Source organism: Macrotis lagotis, chromosome 1, assembly GCF_037893015.1.
Source record: "Macrotis lagotis isolate mMagLag1 chromosome 1, bilby.v1.9.chrom.fasta, whole genome shotgun sequence".
NCBI lineage: Eukaryota > Metazoa > Chordata > Mammalia > Peramelemorphia > Peramelidae > Macrotis > Macrotis lagotis.
Window position 1 is genome coordinate 924,996,230 of NC_133658.1, and position 20,214 is coordinate 925,016,443.

At 42.4% G+C, this 20,214-nt stretch overlaps 1 protein-coding gene and 2 pseudogenes across 6 annotated transcripts; 1 reads left to right on the forward strand and 2 right to left on the reverse strand.

Moving 5' to 3' along the window:
* Window positions 1-1,770: 1,770 nt before the first annotated feature.
* LOC141510030 (peptidyl-prolyl cis-trans isomerase A pseudogene) lies at window positions 1,771-3,140 on the reverse strand (annotated as a pseudogene).
* Window positions 3,141-4,748: 1,608 nt separating this feature from the next.
* On the reverse strand, window positions 4,749-15,100 carry LOC141510024 (T-cell-interacting, activating receptor on myeloid cells protein 1-like). Of its 6 annotated transcripts, XM_074219989.1 has the most exons (11): window positions 15,006-15,100; window positions 14,761-14,796; window positions 14,505-14,566; window positions 14,294-14,411; window positions 9,997-10,296; window positions 9,598-9,627; window positions 9,301-9,417; window positions 9,086-9,113; window positions 8,882-8,949; window positions 8,751-8,788; window positions 4,749-8,610 (listed from the first exon to the last, which is right to left on the reverse strand). In XM_074219989.1, the coding sequence occupies exons 1-11, from the start codon at window positions 15,037-15,039 to the stop codon at window positions 8,482-8,484; spliced, it is 960 nt and encodes a 319-aa protein (XP_074076090.1). In that variant the 5' UTR covers window positions 15,040-15,100; the 3' UTR covers window positions 4,749-8,481. The 6 variants fall into 6 exon arrangements, with proteins under 6 accessions (XP_074076090.1, XP_074076091.1, XP_074076088.1 ...); XM_074219985.1 differs by having other exon boundaries at window positions 4,759-8,610; window positions 14,294-14,566; XM_074219986.1 differs by having other exon boundaries at window positions 4,760-8,610; window positions 9,301-9,399; window positions 14,294-14,566.
* A 1,682-nt stretch (window positions 15,101-16,782) lies between these two features.
* Window positions 16,783-18,500, forward strand: LOC141510015 (elongation factor 1-alpha 1 pseudogene; annotated as a pseudogene).
* Window positions 18,501-20,214: the final 1,714 nt, after the last annotated feature.

The window sequence follows — 20,214 nt, forward strand, 5'->3', positions numbered from 1 at the left end:
AGTTATTTTCTTCAGAGAGCTTTTGTTTTAAGTCTCCTTTTCCAGCTGGCCAATTCTGCTTTTTAAGACATTTTTCTCCTCATTTGTCTTTTGTTGTGCTTTTTCCATTAGGCCTAAACTGGGCTTTAACATATTATTTTCTTCAGTATTTTTTTTTGTATATCTTTCACCAAGCTTTTGATTTGGTTTTTGTGATTTTTCCGCATTACTCTCATTTCTCCTCCCAATTTTTCCTCCACCTCCCTTAATTGCTTTTCAAAGTCTTTTTTGAGCTCATCCATAGTCTGAACCCATTTTCTATTTCTCTTGGAGGTTTTGGATATGCAAGCTTTGATTTTGTCATTATCTGAGTATGTGTTTTGATCTTCCATATGACTAAAGTAATTCTCTATGGTCAGATTGTTCTTTTTCTGTTGTTTACTCATTTCCTCAGCCAAAGTCTTTGGGGTTGTTTTTTTGGGGGGGACACCCCACTGAGACCTTTATTCCTCCAAAGGTTTATGCTCTCTAGTCTGTGCTTTGATATATAGATGACCACAGCACTACCCTCTGCCTTGGGGCTATAAGGAGAGATCCAGCTTGGTTATTTAGTATGGAAGCCCAAACTGCAATATGTGAGTGTAAGCAAACAGCAGAGTCCTACCCCAGGGACAGCAGAGAAATCTCTGTGGACTTCCCTTACCATCTCTGGGGGTGCAGGCTGCTTTCTCCTGATTCTCCCTGCAGATTCTGCAGCTGGTGCTCCTCACTTCACACTCACCCAGGTGCAGCAGAGTTCTCTCACCTCCCCATCAAACTGTTGGTGGTGCTCACTGTGCTGTGCTGTGCTGTGCTGTGTTGGGGCTTTTTTCCCAACCTCCAGTCCTGGTGAAACACATCTTTCCTGTGGAACTTCTAAGTTATCTTGGACTGGGAAAATGTATCACTCAGTCTTTCTGTGGATTCTGCCCCTTCTAAATTTTGGCTAGAGCCATCCTTTGGTTTTGGGGGGGGTTGGGGGCTTGGAGTTCTCAGGAAATTCTGCCTTCATGCCATATTGGCTCTGCTCCCTATTGTCTTTAAGCTAAAATGCAAAACAAAAAGTCAAGAAGATTAAGAGAATTCATGAAAACAATGCAAAGGAAGGTAGCCCAGCAGTACCAGATCTCAAACTATATTAGAAAGTGATGATCATGAAAACAATCTGATCCTAAGAAACAGAGTGGCAGAACAACTGAATAGATTAAGAACATAAGTCATAGTAGTAAATGACCAAAGTAACCTAAGTTTTTGATATATCCAAAAGACTCAAGCTTTGGGAAAGACATCTCACTATTTGACAAAAAACTGCTAGAAAAAATGAAAACAACATGCCAGAAACTAGATGTAAGTCAACATCTTATACAATATATTAAGATAAGATCAAAATGAATACATGATTTAGACATAAAGGGTGATACCACAAACAAATTAGGGAAGCATGGGATAGTTTACCTGTCAATTCTCTGTACAAAGAAAGAATTATGGTCAAACAAGAGTAGGATGAGCTGCAAAATGATATATTTAAAAGTTTTTGCACAAACAAAACTAATGCAGACAAGATTATAAGGAAAGCATAAAACTGAAAACAAATTTTAAATCAAGTATCTCTAATAAAGTTCTTTTTTTGTAGTTTAGCTTTTATTTCATAATCATAAACTTAACTCTGTTGTTTCTAGCTAGACTTGTGGAAGGAAAAAGGAAATGAAATCCCAAGAGAACTGTAGCAAGTGAGAGCACAAGGATTACAGGGTATAAGAGCAGATTGAATTGTGGTGCTCTCTCCAGCTACAGAGGAATGGTTTGGTGGTTAAGACAGAAAACAAAACAAAAAACTTATGAGAGTTGTCCACAGTCAGCAATGGTAATCTTCTTGCTGGTCTTGCCATCCCGAGAACCGAAACACTCCATGGCTTCCACAATGTTCATGCCTTCTTTCACTTGGCCAAAGACAACATGCTTGCCATCCAACCAATCAGTCTTAGCAGTACAGATGAAAAATTGGATGCCATTTGTGTTGGGTCCAGCATTTGCCATGGACAAGATGCCAGGACCAGTATGCTTCAGGATGAAGTTCTCATCAGCAAATTTCTCCCTATAGATGGACTTGCCACCAGTGCCATTATGGCGTGTGAAGTCACCACCCTGGCACATGAACCCAGGAATGATTCTGTGGAAGCAGGATCCCTTGTAACCAAATCCCTTCTCTCTAGTGCTCAGTGCATGGAAATTTTCTGCTGTCTTTGGAATCTTGTCTGCAAAGAGCTCAAGGTAATCCAGCCCAGGGGCTCGTTGTTGACGGCGATGTCGAAGTACACGCTGGGGTTGGCCATGGCCACGGATGCCTGGGCTGCGGGCAGCAGCGGCGGGGGTCGCATCTGGCAGGCAGAGCAGGCACAAGGACTCCCGACAGCGGCATCTCTAATAAAGTTCTTATTTCTCAGATATATAGAGAAATGAGTCTCATCTATAATATATTTGGCACCAATAAATTAAGTGGTCAAAGGATATAAATAGGCAGTCTTTAGATGAAGAAATAAAAATTATTTATAGTCATATAATGCTCAAAATTACTGTTAATTTGAGAAGTACAAATTAAAATAACTCTGAGGTACTAGCTCACACCTATTAGATTGGTCAATAAGACAGAAAGGGATAATGATAAATATGGAGGGAATATGGCAAAACTGGACACTAATACACTGCTGGTGAATTATGACGTGATTCAGCTGTTCTGGAGGACAATTTGGAATTATTCCCAAAAAACTTTGAAACATTGCAAACTTATTGATCCACCAATATCACTTCTAGGTCTGTAGCTCAATGAGATCCCTGCAAAAAGAAAAAAAAGTCCTATGTTTACCAAAAAAAAATTATAGCAGATCTTTTTGTGGTGGCAAAGAATTGGAAATTGAGGGGCTGCACATAATTGAGGAATGGCTGAATAAATTGTGAAATATGATTGTGATGGAATGGTATTGTGCAAGAAGAAATAATTAGCAGAATGCTTTTTAAAAAACCTGGAAAAATTTATCTGAACTGATGCAAAGTGAAATGAGCAGAACCTGGAGAACATTGTCCACAATGACAGCAATATTGTACAATGATCAACAGTGATGCGAGACTTAATTATTAACAACAATACTATGATTCAAGTCAATTCCAAAGGACTCATATTGAAAAATTCTATCCATATCCAGGGAAATAAATGGTGGAACCTGAATTCAAAATCAAGTATATTATTTTTTCACTTGATTTTTCTGTGTTTTCTTTTCCAACATAATATGTAAATATGTAATAATAATGTAATAATATGTAAATATAGAAATATGTTTTTCTTGATTGTTCATGTATAACCTATATAAAATTGTTAACTATTTCAGGGGGGAAGGGTGAAGGATATAATTTGGAACTCAAAAAATTTTTAAATGATTATTAAAAATTATTTTTAAATAAAATTTGGAGGAAAATAACTTTTTAAAAAAAAGAATAAAATGCAAACTCTTCTCTCATGGAAAGTCTTTCCCAGAATATTTACACATCCCTCTTTTTCACACATTTTTTTACCCTCCCTTACTGGTTCTTCCTTGTTTGTGGCATTTCACCTACCATATACATGCCTTTGCATGGATTCCACGTCTCCTTCCTTATTTCTGCCTCTTAATACATATTGCTTCTTTTGCAACCCAGTCAGAACTTTTCTGATATTCTGAGTTTTCAGTGTCCTCCAAAATTACTATACATATTACTTATCAGCATGCTATATCCCTCAATAGAATAGAAACTCTTAGAGGGCGGAGACAGCTCTGTATCTGAGTCCATACTGTGGTCCAGCAGAAACTTAATAAAAGCCAATTGAATGATTAACAAACCTTTAAATACCTAGAGATGCTTTCATGCAGTTCCCCCAAGCCTTCTCTAGGCTAAATGTGCTCAGTTTTTCCATTGGTCCTCAAGTCCCATGACCCTGCTCTATGTTGCTGATGTTCAGATATGCTTATCCAGCCCTTTGCATGATTATCAGCTGTTCAGTTCTATGTCCAGTGTGTCTGTACCTATAGAAAATACTTTACTTGTTCCTGACCAGAATTTCCCAAGCAAGGTTCCATTAGCATTCCTTCCTTTCACTCTCGATGTTCCCCCTGGATAAGCCTGCTTTCTGTTTGCCACAAGTACTGTCCCATCAGAGTCCAGGGTAGAGAGAGATGGACATGGAAGGGTGAGAACAGAGGGGAACTCTTTCCTAGCCATGGGTAAGAATTACAACAGAGAGGAAGAGCAAAGGGTGGGAAGGGGAACTGTCCATTGTGACTAAACCAGAGGCTGCAGGAATGCAGAGTCTGAACCTGATGGGACAGTAGGGTAGAGATCACTGCCTCTTCTGAGAGACCTGTTCTTCCTGGGCTAGGAGGACCTGGTATCTCCCTAGTTGGGCAGCTTGGCTCTATGAGTGAGGGACCAAGACCCCTGGGGTCTCCTGGGAAGGGGAAAATAATGCTCTTCTTCCTTTTCTCCTCCTCCTGCCCTCCTCGGTCTCCAAAACAAGTCAAATCATAATCATATACTTCTTATTTAAGATTTACTGTAGGGGCGACTAGGTGGTGCAGTGGATAGAGCACTGGCCTTGGAGTCAGGAGTACCTGAGTTCAAATTCAGCCTCAGACACTTAATTACCTAGCTGTGTGGCCTTGGGCAAGCCACTTAACCCCATTTGCCTTGCAAAAACCTAAAAAAAAAAAAAAAAGATTTACTGTCTACGTGGGTCTTCATGTGGCTCTGTCTGAGGTCCTCTTCTGTTTGCCCTCTATGCAGTTTGACTTGGTGATTTCATCAGCTCCATGGCCCACCTCTATGTTGATGATACTCAGATCTGCTTATCCAGCCCTAGAGTCTTTGCTAATCTCCAGTATTACATCTTGAATAACCTACTGAACATCCTAAACTAGATGTCCCCTTGGTATTTTAAACTCAACACATCTAAAACTGAATTCACTATCTTTACACATGCAATACACATGTGCACACACAGACTCACACACACATCCACATAATGCATACATATTCACAAATACAACCTCACACAATAAACACACTCACTTATAGTCACACATTCACATATTCACACAAATACATATATACACACACATACACACACAAACTGCCCTGCCCCCCAACACTCCTACCTTTTGAACTTCCCTATCATTCCCATTAATCCAGGCTCACAAGGTAGGTAGGCTTGTTTTCAAGTCTTCTCTCTCATCTCCTGTTTCCAATCTATCAATTTTACTTTCAGGACATCTCTCCTCTAGGTTCTCTTCTCTCCTCTGACACCACAAATTAATATCAAATTGCTTGCCTTCTCAAATTTACATATAATTTGGAAATATTTAACAAAATGGAAATATATTGGAAAACAGTGTGTGGATTTTCAAAGACAGTGAGATCCCCATCCTTGGAAGTCTTTAAGTGAAAACTAATGGAATACTTTTAAAGGATAGTATTTAAAGAAATTCTGTTTTATTGCTTGGACTGGAGGTGCCTCTCCAAGTTTGCATGGAGCAAGTATATTATAATTCCTCCTTCCTGTGACATCTCTCTGAATTCTGGAAGAGTTGCCCTGTTTTTCCTGACTTTTCTCTTCCCCAGGCTCTACTTTGCTCATTTTTTAAACTTATTTCTACATATCTTAGTTTCCCTCCTAATACTCCTTTTTGAAATTTTCTCTTATCTGGATGAGTGAACTGAAGCAGAATTCTATTATTTCAACAGACAAAATCCCAGAGACGATTGATCTACTTCAGGTTTTTTTTTTGTAAGGCAAACGGGGCTAAGTGGCTTGCCCAAGGTCACACAGCTAGGTAATTATTAAGTGTCTGAGACCGGATTTGAACCCAGGTCCTCCTGACTCCAGGGCTGGTACTTTATCCACTAGGCCACCTAGCCGCCCCCAATCGATCTATTTCAAACCCTATCCACATAACACCCCCAAAGCACAAGCTGGGAAGCAGCAGAGTGGATTCATTGGGGAGGGGGGGAAGTCAAGGTCCAGTTAATTTGGCACTTCTTATGATAGGTGTAACGTAGATGTAGATGCTTAAGGAGGACATCTCCCCTTATGTAACATGGAATCCCATTAAGCAATGAATTGGAGAAAGCAATAAAGTCCACATCGAGTCCTCTCCCTTTCTCTTTCAGCACAAGATTCTAGCTATCAGCAGCAATAATCCAGGGGAAAATTGTGTTAATAAGGAGCCATGGGAGCCCTGTTCATGCTTTTCAAAAGGGTGATCCAATACTTCTCAAATAATTCAGAAATAGTCAAGTCTAGGGCACCGATGACTTCGGATTTCAGGTCTCTCTGCTTTTATTTTTCCTACCTATCCCTTTGGAATGGCTCCAAATGATCCAAGGCAATATTGCCAGGTTGATAATGTCTCATGTGATCCTACTATTGGGCCTCCTCCAAGTCTTTTACCTGCCTCCAGGACAAGTGCTTGATGAGTCTCCCACAATATCCAGTCTCCCTTTTTGCTCCATTGCTTCTATTGCCCAAATAAGGTATTTCACCAATTAAGATCAGTAAATTAATTCAGGGCAGGTAGGTATGCAGTAGAGCAGAGCCTGGGGCTTAAGATCAGGATGATTCATTTTCATGAGTTTAAATCCAGCCTCAGATTTACTAGTTATGTGATCTTGGGCAAGTCACTTAACTCTGTTTGTCTCAGTTTCCTCACCTGTAAAATGAACTGGAGAAGGAAATGGCAAACCACTCCATTGTCTTTGCCAAGATGACCTCAATGTAACAAGGAATCAGACACAGCAGAACCATAAACTAAGTTCTCTTTATGTAGCTAGCAATGGAAAACACAATAGTAAAAATGGAATGACAGAAAGGGCAAGGGCAAGGAGGGCAAGATCTGACTAGACCAGGCCACTGGAAAATATAGCAACAGCCAATCCTACTCATTTGACTTCAAGGGCAGGAAACCACTGCTCCTTGTTTTAACATGGTTGGATAGAGGAAGAGTAACCCCTAGCTACAATAACACAGGAAACCACTGTTTGGACCTCAGTGAATTTGGATCTATTAAAGATGATTGGGGGTGGCTAGATGGCGCAGTGGATAGAGCACCGGTCCTAGAGTCAGGAGTACCTGGGTTCAAATCCAGCCTCAGACACTTAATAATTACCTAGCTGTATGACCTTGGGCAAGCCACTTAACCCCATTTGCCTTGCCAAAAAAAAAAAAAACACACACACAACAAAAAGATAATTGACTACCAAGAGGAGTGATGGGCTCTTTCCTGAGGGAAACCCCCCCCCGGCCCATAAGAGCTATGGAATGGGTCTTTTGGACCCTCCCCACCCCTCTTCTTGTGCATCCTTTATTTTAGATTCATAGACTGGAGTGCATCAAAGCAAGTCTCTCCCACTGGAACTCAGAACATGAGTCTAACAACATTTAATCACTATTTAATGACAGCACCTACCAGAATAAAATAGTATGTTCATTCAAGGCTTAATTATCTAGATAGTCTACCAGTGCCATGATAAGAAACTGAATCACTTCCATTTAAATTGTTTTAGGAAGATTCTGAAGATCACCTGGCAGGAGAAGATACCAGACACAGAGGTCCTTTATCGAGTTGAACTACCTAGCATTTCAACATTACTACAGAGAGCGCAACAATGATGGCCTGGCCATGTTGTTCAATTGTCAAACATATATTTGCCAAAAAGACTTGTTTATGGTGCACTCACACAGGTTAAATGTTCACATTCTGGTCAGAAAAAGTGAAACAAAACCACTCTGAAGGTCACTCTGAAGAATCTTAGAATTGATTGCTCATCATGGAAGTCATCGACACTGGACCACCCAATGCTGTGCTCTATGAGCAAAGTAGAATGAAACCAATTCAAAGGAAATGTGAGTTGTGCAAATGGAGAGAACGCACCCCAGGTATTCACATGAGATATTTATGCCTGACCTATGGTAGGGCATTCTGAGCTTGTATTGGTTGGATCAGCCACTAACATAGTGTTGTTGTTTTGGTCTTCTTCAATAAGGAGGATCAAGAATCAATCAACCAATCATCTGAATTGTAAGATACTTCAGATACCACATGATATATTCTATAACTTAAAGGTTAATTTGCTTTTTTTCCATCAACTCAGAAAATAAAACTGGGAAGAATCTCAGAGATCACCTAGGTAATAGAAAAATTAGAATTGGTATGAACTAGTACAGAAGATACCACAGACCAGATGACAAGTTGAGGGATATATATATGATCTATGTACCAGATGTTCCTCTGGGGGCAGTGAGGTGAAAGATGAAAATATTTTGGGTGAGTGTCCACTTCCAGAATTTTAAATCCAAATTCAAGTGTCCTAATTCACAACCCACATCTTTCCTGAATCTCCAGTTCTCCTTCTTGGGGTGAAGGTATTTCCTGCTCCCCATCAAGGCAAAGCCAGAGTGGCATAGACGCTGGGCTCTGGAAATGTGGAAATTGGGGTTCTCCTCTCATTAAGGGCTGCTGTGTTCAGTTGAGAATATGTCAATCCCGGGCAGTCTTCATATTCAGAGTCCTGAAGGAAAGATGCCCCAATGGGGGATCAGTAATGCCTTCAGAAGGGAGGAATGGGTGACCAGGGAACAAGAAAAGATGGAAAAAGGAGCAAACTATTTGGTGGGAATCAAAGGGGAGAAGAGAAGAGGAGGGACTCACCCTTGTCTCTGTCTGTCTCTCCTTGGATATGTCTTCATCTAGGAGAAGGAAGAGGTTCCATGAGTCCCTGAGCCCCTGGGACTAGTCAGGCCCATCTCAGATCTCAGTTGCCTTTTCACAGACCCACTTACGTATTATCTCTTTGGTGGGGAGGGAGGTGAGGCAGAGAGGCTGAAGACCATCTGTGCTGTCTGAAGGCCTGTGAAAGGGCAAGGGGATAACTTGGCATCTGGACTCATCATTCTCTCCCAGTCAGAATCTCTGAGCAATGGGGGAACTCTTAAGTGGCACTGGGGAGAAGCACCTAGTGGCGGAAGGAGCTAAGCATATCCTACCTCTTGGAAGAGTCTCCATGTGAGCTTCCTGGGAGGAGAAACAGATGGACAGATGGACAGATAGACAGAAAGAAAGAAAGCAGGATCAGTCCTAGAACCATGGCCTCCTGGAGTCCCACCTTCTCCTGGAGAAGAGGCCATGAAGTCCCCAATTCTCACGTCTAGTTTCATTCCTCAAACCCCTGGGGTTTTCAGGCCTTCCTCTCTAAACTCACTGTGTCGGATGTGACGGAGGCAGAAAAAGACCAGGAGGAAGAGGAGGAGAAGGAAGATGGAGACACAGGTAACAATAGCAATGAGGTCAATTGTGGACTCTGAAACAGAAGAGAAGACTATTCCCAAGATTTCATTGTGTGAGGAGTTGGCCCCCCATTGTATCCCTCCAACCATGCACATCTATCCTCCCATCCCTCATCATCATCCTCCAACAGGTTGGAATGAGGGCTGCTCTTGAACCAAGGGAGATGAGGAGACATGCTCTCCTACCTCTGGAATGTCTGCTTCTCTCTTACCTTTTATTTGAATAGGTGTAGTATTTTTACCTGAAAATCATAGATAGAGAGATAGAGGTCACAGAGAATGGATGGGGGGATCCTGAAGCTAAATCTCTACATCCTCATTTCCATCCATCAGGCAGCTAGGTGTCTTAGTGTTTAGAGTGTAGAGTCTGGGGTTAGAAATCTTCAATTTTCCCAACTGTATTAAAAATAATAAAAATAAGAATAGCACCGTTCCCCTCCCAGGGTTGCTCTGAAGATAAAGTGAGACATTATTTGTAAAACACTCTACAAAGTACCTGGTAGGCACCATAGAAATGTTATCCATTAACAGTCTCTATAACTATCTGTGATCTCCATAGCTCCAAATCCTGGGGTATGGGTAGTAGATTTATTTCCTGTGTCTCTTCTCACCTGTCACCTCCAAGCTTAAGACAGCACTGGGAAAAGATGCTTTCATCTTATTAGTAGTCATTATATAAATGCAGCTGTAGTTCCCAGCATCCTCAGGCTTCACGGATGGGAGAGTAAAGTTGACCCTCACCCCCACCAAGCTCTGCTGCTGTAAGGGCACTGGCAACCCATCCTTCAGTAGAAAGAATGTCAAATCTTTAATGTGACGTGCTGATACCAACTGGCACACAAGGATCACTGTCGCCCCTACAGCTACCATGGAGCCTGGTTGTACTTCAAACTTTGGTTTAGAGAAGGATCCTGGGAAAGAAAAGGGCCATAATGAGAAAATAGATCTGGGACAAATCTAAGAAGAACTGAGACCCTGGATACTCACCTAGGAGGCCCCCTGCCAGCCCACCATTTCTTTCATTTACCTTCTTCCATTCTATAGACCCAACAGAAAATTTTCTCATCACTCCTCACCCACAGCATTTCTCTTGTCTCCTTTCAAAGGCCTCTCCACGTCTGACTCATAGAGGCTCTGCCTTCAAAATCCAGCTCAACCCCCCCCCCCCAATATAATACCAGTCCCCAGGCCTTCTTCTCTCCTTCTCAAGTTACTTTACATTCATTGATGCATTTTTCAATTTATTTTTTGTGGATTGTTTCTTGTCTTTCCCTAATGAATTAGAAGCACTTTGAAGATTGGAATGTTCCCTTTGTGTCCTCAGAGCTAAAAATAGTGTTTGACAAACACAAAAGTAAAAATATGCCCATTAAATATTGAATTTATGTAGACTCATTAAAAAAAAACCCAAGCTGTATATATTAGAATTTTGTAGTTTGTTTCTTCTACCATTTTGTATCTGGAAATTTTGCTTTTTTTGGTGATAATTAAATTCAGAATTTTTAAAAATTAGTTAATATTTACACAGTAATACTATGAAGAAAAATAGGAGAAATCAGGAGAAGGAAGGTCGAAAGTGGGAAAAGTAAACACCCTATCTCACATGAAGAGATAAGTCCATCTCTCCTTGCTAATGTGTGGGATCCCTGTCTTCCTCAACCGATCTTCATCTCTAGTATCCCCATTCATCCAGTAATCTTTAATCTCTTCCTATCTATTGGCAACTTCCCTGATGCCTATAAATATGACCATATCTCCCAAATTCTTAAAAATCTTGATCTTACCATCTCCCATAGCTATCATCCTATATTTCGTACTCTGTTTCTGGGTTAAACTCCATCAGAAGGCTCTCCTCTCCTCTCGTTCTTCTGAATTCCCTACAGTCTGGCTTCTGCCTCATTTTTCGCTAAAATGGTTCTCTCCAAAGTAATCTAAGATCTCATAGTTACCAAACGTAACAGCCTAATCCTTTTGGACTTCTCTGTATCATTTAACATTTTTTAAAAAATTGAAATTTTTTTTATTTTTAAATTTATTCCCCCAAATACATGCCAAAGTAAGTTTCAACAATTACATCCAAAACCTTGAGTTCCAGATTCTCTTTCTTTCTCCTACTCCCTCCATTGAGAAAGCAAGTTACTTGGTATTGGTTAAAAATGTGTAGCCATGAAAAGCATCACTGCAATCATCATGTTGTAAAAGTAAACGTACCCTCCCCCACCTAAAGAAAGAAAAAACCTCAAGAAAAATAAGGTGTCCAGACACCATCAGCTCTGTCTTTGGGATGGATAGCATTTATTATTGTAAGTCCATCAGAAAAATTACTTCAATATTTTTTCCCATAGTTGCTATTCCTAACTATATTTCCTATTCCCCCTCTCACATTTATTCTGTTCACTCTCCTTTTACCCTGTCCCTCCTCCTAAGTGTGTTACATCTGGCCCTTCTCCCACAATTTTCCCTCTCTTTTATCACCTCTACACCCCACCCTCCCCTTCCTTTGTCCCCCTTTTCCCATCCCTTTCCTCTCAGGTAAAATAGATTTCTTTTTCTTTTTGCAGGGCAATGGGGTTAAATGACTTGCCCAAGGTCACACAGTTAAGTAATTATTAAGTGTCTGAGGTCAGATTTGAACTCAGGTCTCCCTGACTCCAGGGCTGGTACCCTATCCACTGTGCCACCTAGCTACTCTTAGGATAAGATAGATTTCTATAACCAATTAAATGTGTATATTATTCCTTCTTGGAACCTCTTCTGATGAGAGTAAGGCTCAATCATGCCCCCTCACCTTCCCCCTCTTCCACTCCATTACAAAAGCTTTCTCTTAACTCTCTTATGTGAAATAGCTTATCACATTCTACCTCTCCTTTCCCTTTTTCCCAGTACATCCCTTTCTCCCCCAATAATTCCATCTTTTTAATATATTATACCTTCAAATTCAAGTCCCACTTGTATCTTGTGTATATATGTATATGTATATGTATATGTATATGTATATGTATATGTATATGTATATGTATATGTATATGTATACATATATATATATATTTATATGCTCTTTTGTCATTTAACATTGTTGATCACCTTCTTCTCCTTTAGATGCTCTTCTCTCTAAGTTTTTGAACCACCACTCTCTCCTGGTTCTCCTTTCTCTCTGACCATTCTTCAATCATTTTTTTCTGAATCCTTATTCAAGCCACAATCTCTAAACATGGGCATCTCCAAGGCTCTGTGTGTGTGTTTGTTGGTCTCTGTGAGGGTAGAGGGAGAGGTGGGTGGGGGTTCCCTATTGGTAAAGAAATGTCTTTCCCCTTATTTTCCTGCCTTTACTCATAGACTAGATTCAACACACAAGTATTAGGTTCTTTCTGAGCATCAAGCTTCATGAGCCTAGCTAAGGGTGGAAATCACATGCTTTAAGTAGGGCCTGTTTCCTGACAAAATACAGGCTATTAACCACAAATCCCTTCTAGTCTTCCTACATCCTCCTTTATTCTGGCTAACTTCTATTCATCTTCAGTCTCATCCAACGGGCTATGCCCACACCAATCTTCATCTCTCTCTCATGTATTTCCTTTCCAGCTCCCGATTCTTGATCTACCCACAAGCTTGCCAAGATGCTTCTACCATTATTAAAAACTTTGACATGGCCCTGCCACTCTCTCCGATTATCATTCTCCATCTCTCTTCCTTTTCATAGTCATACACCTGGAAAATGCAGTTTACACTCTCAAAGACTCATCTCTCACTCAAGTCCTATCTCTTTCTACTCTGGACTCAGATCTCACCTCTCCAGTGTCCCTGCTGTCTCCAAGGTTGCCACAATTCCTTAACTGCTAAGTTGGATGTCCTTTTCCCATTTCTGACCCTTCTTGCCCTTTGCAAATTGTGATACTATTAACTACTCCCATCTCCTGGTCATTATCTTCTTTCTTAACTTCATAGCTCCTTCCTAGTCCTTCTCCTTCCTGTCAGAGGTTCATTGCATCTCCCCCTAAATCTATCTATCCTCCTAATGACTATTTTGGAAAAGTGGCACAGAGACATTATTGTAGAGCATCCTTCCCATCACCCAGTCTCATAATCTTAGAGTCATCCTTGATTCTTGACTACAGCTATTCTTTTCTTTTGCCCAAAAGTCTTCTGACAGTCACTTGATATGACTAGGCTCAGAGGACTTAATTCTTTGCTCTGGTATTGTTCCGGGGCCCCATTTGGCCTCTGGTGGCCTGCTATATTGAAGCTGGGTCCAGTCAGATTCTAGATATCTTCTCACCAGTTGTCCTGATGGTACAGATGGACTATCCTGTACCAACCTCAGTTATGAATCCACAATAAAATCAATACTGGCATTTCACCTGGATGGAATATGTTTGTCAATTCCCCTCTCATCTTTGTAACTTTCCAAACCAAAATGTCCTTCACAGGTCCCCAGTATGTGAGGACCTCTATGTGTTGTCTCCTTCTACAGCAATGTGAGGCCCTGGTGGACGGGGATGATCTTGGATGCCTCATTTTTATTATGAGATCATTTTTCTGCAAAGGATTTAGGAAATAGTGAGAATGTCTAGGACTCCAGTGAGAACAGGACAAGACTCTGCCTCCTTTAAAGGATGGGAGAATCCAGAGACCAAGGGATACAGAGGCCAGATAGGGGAGACCCTGCATCTATGGGAATAGGAGGGGATAAAGCCACATATCAGGGAGGGCTTTGGATCTCACCCATGGGACAATACTTCTTCTCCATGTCAGATAAAAAGGTCAAGAACATGGCAGGAGGGGCTTTTGAGCAACCCAGGGTCTGTTGGACTCTGAGGGGGAAATGCCATCTCAAAGAGGGCCCCGGGACTGATTAGTCAGGATCAGTCTCTGCCCACCAGAGCCAGGTCTTCCTGGGCTCCTCCTTACCTGTCACCACCACCAGCACAGGAGCACTGAACTCTGACCAGTCGGGTCCCTGCCTGTAGCGGCAGCTGTAGTTGCCTGCATCTTCAAAGGATTTAATTTCATGGTGGATCACAACATCCTGTTTGGATTCATTCCTCTGGATTATGAATTTTTCTTCTTTATAAATCTGAACACTCTTGTTTCCCCATGGTCCCTGGCAGCAGAAGTTTACCTTTGTTCCTGGGGGGACCACAGAGCTGGGCAGAACCTTCATGGAGGGTCTGGGGAGAGTTCCTGTAAGGGCATCAGAGCCTGTATTTCTGGCAACCCTGTCCTCCCTCCACTGTATCTTTTCCAATGAGAGTCACCCCCTCCAGTCCAAACAAGGCCTCCACAAGGGCTTCTTCCCTGCCCAGAATTGACTGCCCTAGAGGCTATGTGTACTGAACTGGAAGGTTGACAGGGCAACATCGAGGGGTAGGACTCACCCTCTGGGGTTGACATCTTCTGGCCCAGACACAGCCCTGAAGGAGAGATTCAGATTACGGAGGATCCTGCCCCCATCTCTGTCGTTCTATAATTATGTCTCTGTGCCCCAATTTCCTCCCAAATAATTCATCCTAGATTAAATAAAGTACAAGACAAGGGAAGGTCCCAGGACTTTATCTACTCTGATTAGGGAGCCTCTCCCAGCTTTGTCCCCTCCAGCCCAGCTGAGGGCCCTGACACTCACCGAGGCACAGCAGAGAGGTGATCATGGGGAACATGGCAGCTCCACAGCTGCCTGGCTTGGCCTGGCCAAAGCCTCATGAAGAAAGGGGAAGGAGGAAGCAGGGCTGCTTCTTGGAACTGTGGTCCAAACCACAGGATGTGACTACAATTGTCAGTCACACCCACAACTCCAGAGGTCACAAGCTGTCCAATGATCCTGGTGAGATGGAGGAACATTTCCCTTCTGGGACCCTGCTCTGGACTTTCTCTTGATGCATTCAAGCCTCCTTCCTATCTCCTTATCCTTGCCTCTCTATTCCCATTTCTCTCCCCTCTCCTGCTGTACTAGAAGAATTCGTTCTCCCCTTTTCCCTGGCCTGCCTTGTCCTCCCCTTGTGGCCCCCTCACTCTTCTCAGAGGTAGATGCTGACAGAGGGAGTGTTGAGGAGCAGAGCAGGGCAAGACCCCAGGGCTTTTATCCACTGGACCACACAGCTCTTATTAGTTTGACTCTCCTCCCTGTTGTCTTTTCAATCTTCTTACAACTTACTTCCCTATCTCATCGGTTCCAGATGGTAGATTGAGTGGGGTTGAGTGACTGTGGGGACAGGAACCACTAGGGGCTCTAGGTGGTGCAATTGGTAGAACACAAGCCCTGAACTCAGAAGGATCTGAAGGATCTGATTTCAAATCCAACCTCAGATACTTGTCCCTAACTAACTGAGTGACCCTGGACAAATCAATTAACCTCAATTGAATCTCCCCCCAAAGCCCCAAAAAACAATCCAGTAAGCCCTGAGGTATATTGACTGCATGTGGGCAGGGTGACCTGGTCAGACCTGTACTTTAGGAAGATTCTGTTAGTGGCTGAATGGAGGATGGATTGGAGTTGGGGAGAGGCTGGATGCAAGCAGACCCACCAGAGGCCATTGTGCTAGACCAGGGATGAGGGTCTGATGATCTACACTGGGAGATGGTGATATCAGAAGAGGAAAGGGAGTGTATTTAAGTCATTAGAGGTGCAGTCAAGTAGAGATATTGCAGAACTAAAATTGACAGGCCTTGGTACCCTATTGGACATGGGTGGGAGGATGAGAGAGAATGAGGAGTCCTAGGTAGGAGCCTGAGGTTCCCTTTCATAGGGACATTAAAATGGTTGTGGAGGGTTTGGGGCGGGGGAGAGACAGTAGGTTCCATTTTGGATATTGTGAATTTAATATGTGCCCTGGATATCCAGTTCAACATGTGTGAATGGCAGTTGAAGTGAAATTAGAGATGAGCAGAGACACAGGGGTAGGAAAGGTAGATTTGGGACTCCTAGGAATAGAAGCCTTTCCTCCATCCTCTACCACTTTCACCTGGGTCCTATAGGCACCATGAGCAGCAGCCTTCATCCCCCTTTTCCCACCATGACTGAATTAGTTGGTGTCCACTGACAGAGTCATGACCTAATGACTCAGATCTCAGGGTCCTAACATTGAGTCTCGTGTTTAAATGAATGAACAGTTTATCCATCCCAATGGCATCTCTGCACACTGAAGAAATAATCATACTCACAAGTGAGCTGCACAGGAGGTGTATTTGCTTCTTCTGGATCTGAGTTAGACTGTATTTCCTGAACCCAGCTAAAGAGACCAAGACTCAAGCTTGTGGTCATGTCTCTGGTATTTCCTCCTCATCTCAAGGCTGAGTGATTCCTGAAGTCTCTTCATGTCCCTTTCTAGACTGTGAGTTCCTTGAGGGCAGGCCCGAGGTCCTATCAAAATTTGTCTCTCCTTTTTTTTTTCATAACAGGTTTGCCGCCAGAACACAGCAGGTGTTGTGAAAACCATAGCTAAACCTCCACAAAAATGGGCAAGGAAAAGACTCACATTAACATTGTTGTCATTGGACACGTAGACTCTGGCAAGTCCACTACTATTGGCCACCTCATCTACAAATGTGGTGGAATAGATAAAAGAACCATTGAGAAGTTCGAGAAGGAGGCTGCTGAGATGGGAAATGGCTCCTTCAAATATGCCTGGGTCTTGGATAAGCTGAAGGCTGAACGTGAGTGTGGTATCACTATTGATATCTTCCTGTGGAAATTTGAGACCAGCAAGTATTACGTGACCATTATCGATGCTCCAGGACAGAGACTTTATCAAGAACATGATTACAGGCACATCTCAGGCCAACTGTGCCATCCTGATTGTTGCTGCTGGTGTTGGTGAATTTGAAGCTGGTATCTCAAAGAATGGGAAGACCCTGTGAGCATGCCCTTCTGGCCTACACACTAGATGTAAAACAACTGATTGCTGGTGTAAACAAAATGGATTCCACTGAGCCCCCTTACAGCCAGAAAGATATGAGGAAATTTTCAAGGAAGTCAGCATCTACATTAAGAAAATTGGCTACAACCCTGACATGGTAGCCTTTGTGCCAGTTTCAGGTTGGAACCATGACAACATGCTGGAGTCAAGCTCTAATATGCCTTGGTTCAAGGGATGGAAAGTCACTCGTAAGGTTGGTAATGCTAATGGAACTACACTGCTTGAAGCCTTGGATTGCATCCTGCCTCCAACTCGCCCAACTGACAAGCCCCTCCGTCTACCCCTCCAAGATGTCTACAAGATTGGCAGTATTGGTACTGTACCTGTTGGCAGAGTGGAAACTGATGTTTTAAAACCAGGAATGGTGGTCACTTTTGCCACAGTCAATGTTACAACTGAAGTAAAGTCTATTGAAATGTACCATGAAGCTTTGAGTGAAGCTCTGCCTGGGGATAACATTGGTTTCAATGTCAAGAATGTGTCTGTCAAAGATGCACGCCATGGTAATGTGGCTGGTGATAGCAAGAATGACCCACCTATGGAAGCTGCTGGCTTCACTGCACAGGTCATTACCCTGAACCATCAAGACCAAATCAGTGCTGGCCATGCACCTGTTCTGGATTGTCACACTGCTCACATTGCTTGCAAGTTTGCTGAGCTGAAGGAGAAGTTTGATCATCGTTCTGGTAAGAAGCTGGAAGATGGCCCTAAATTCCTGAAATCTGGTGATGCTGCCATCGTTGACATGGTTCCAGGCAAGCCCATGTGTGTGGAGAGCTTCTCTGATTATCCTCCTCTGGGTCATTTTGCTGTCCATGATATGAGGCAGACTGTTGCAGTTGGTGTCATCAAGGCAGTTGACAAGAAGGCTGCTGGAGCTGGCAAGGTCACAAAATCTGCCCAGAAGTCCCAGAAGGCTAAATGAATATTCTGTACAACACCTGCCACCCCAGTCTTAATCAGTGGTGGAAGAAAAGTCTCAGAACTGTTTGTCTCAATTGGCCATTTAAGTTTAATAGTAAAAGACTGGTTAATGATTACAATGCATCGTAAAAGCTTCAGGAGGAAAGGAATGTTTTTGTGGACCATTTGTTTCATGGCAGTTTTAAGTTATTAGTTTTTAAAATCAGTAATTTTTAAATGGAAGCAACTTGACCAAAAATCTGTCACAGAATTTTGAGACCATTAAAACAGTTTAATGTGAAAAAAGAATTGTCTCTCAACACCTCCTTTAGTGCCCTGCATACAGAAAGTGATAAATAAAGATTTCTGAAGCAAGGGACAGCTAAAATTTGAATAAGGTCAAAGAGTAAGTGCTAAATTAATGCCTATAATCACTAACAGTATATTAGAAATAAAGACTGTGAATTGCTTCACTTGTGCTCCTCTCTAAGTATGCCAGGACCCTGGGAACAGGAAATTCAACCCAACTGATCATACCTTTATCCACTATTGCCAGACTGGAGGGGTGTGGGTATGTTGAAGGAACACCAGTACCTCTGGTGTGAGAGCTGTTGAGCCCTTTTCAGGGCTGTTTTCAACCTTGGATGTCCACCTGAGCTGCCTGACTGTCACCTCAGAAACTGCAGCATGCACCATTTCATTCTAAACCAGTTTGAGGGTAACTGAGTTTGTCTCAAATCCATCAGTGCATTGTCTGGAGTGTCTACCCCAAGCATGTGAAATCTTCCACCAGAACTCTGCTGCACTTCAATTCAATTTATCCATGAATCAAAAGATATCACCCATGAGACTTTACCAATGTCAAAGTTCTGTTGTCAACAGGCTAGTGAGGAAGCAGCAGGTGTGAATACCTTGGGAGCTGTAGTCACAACCCTGCAGACCGGTGGTCCAGTTCGTAATTTCTCCACTGAAAGCAGCGGAGAATCAGTAGCTTCTTGGGTCACTGAGTGGTCTTTTTTAAAAAATTATTTATTTATTTAAGGCAGTGTGGTTAAAAGTGGCTTGCCCAAGGTCACACAGCTAGGTAATTATTATGTCTCCATGGCTGGATTTGAATCCAGATCCTCCTGATTCCAGTACCAGTGCTTGATTCACTGCTCCACCTAATTGCCCCCCCCAGCAGTCTTTTTAAGGATCATGTTGCTCACCTCCTGGGGTGAGCAAGGGGCTATAAAAGGTGTCCTATATATTGTCTGCTTATCCAAACCTGGCCAGGTGGGAATCTCATCCTGTGATCAAAGCACCAAAAAACGTTCAAAAATTTACTTGGAGAAGTAAATCAGTAAATGGAATGAGGGCACACTCACAAGATCCAATAGTCCTGAAAGACAGTTTTTGTTGCATGAGAATTCAACACATATCATGTCCAAATAGTGAAACAAGGCTAGTGAATGACAACTAGCTTACTTAAATTGAGGACTGTATACAGTTTTTCTGTAATGGCCACAGAAAAGGGGAGTATTGTGAAACTGGGGTAAGGTTTTTTTTTAGGTTTTTTTTTTTTTTGCAAGGCAATGGGGTTAAGTGGCTTGCCCAAGGCCACACAGCCAGGTAATTATTAAGGGTTTGAGATCAGATTTGAACTCAGGTACTCCTGACTCCAGGGTGGGTGCTCTATCCACTGAGCCACCTAACCTGGGGTAAGTTTTGCAATCAGAGCTAATGAAGTCCACAAGATTGGATGCCTACCAAAAGGAATGAACATCAGGTTTATGACAATGGGGTTGCCACTTGCTGGAAAACACCATGCCACCTTCAACAGGGTCTGTGCTCCCACTAGCATGAACCCTGGTGAAGTCAAAGAAAAATTATGTGAAAACCTCAAGACTCTTATCATCAATATACCAAAAGAGGACAAGCTTATAATTCTGGGTGATTTTAAAGCTTGAATAGGCATAGCAGGGAGTCCTTAGGAGGAATGGATCTGGAAACAACAATAGCAATGGTCATCTTCTG

What these genes read in the sequence shown, in the direction of transcription:
- LOC141510024 (XM_074219985.1), bottom strand. Translation starts at nt 15,039, where the DNA reads ATGTTCCCCATGATCACCTCTCTGCTGTGCCTCG. An exon ending in TACACCTATTCAAATAAAAG is followed by an intron (nt 9,418 to 9,597) that starts GTAAGAGAGAAG and finishes TCTTGGGAATAG; the next exon opens with TCTTCTCTTCTGTTTCAGAG. An exon ending in CATGGAGACTCTTCCAAGAG is followed by an intron (nt 8,950 to 9,085) that starts GTAGGATATGCT and finishes GCCCTTTCACAG; the next exon opens with GCCTTCAGACAGCACAGATG.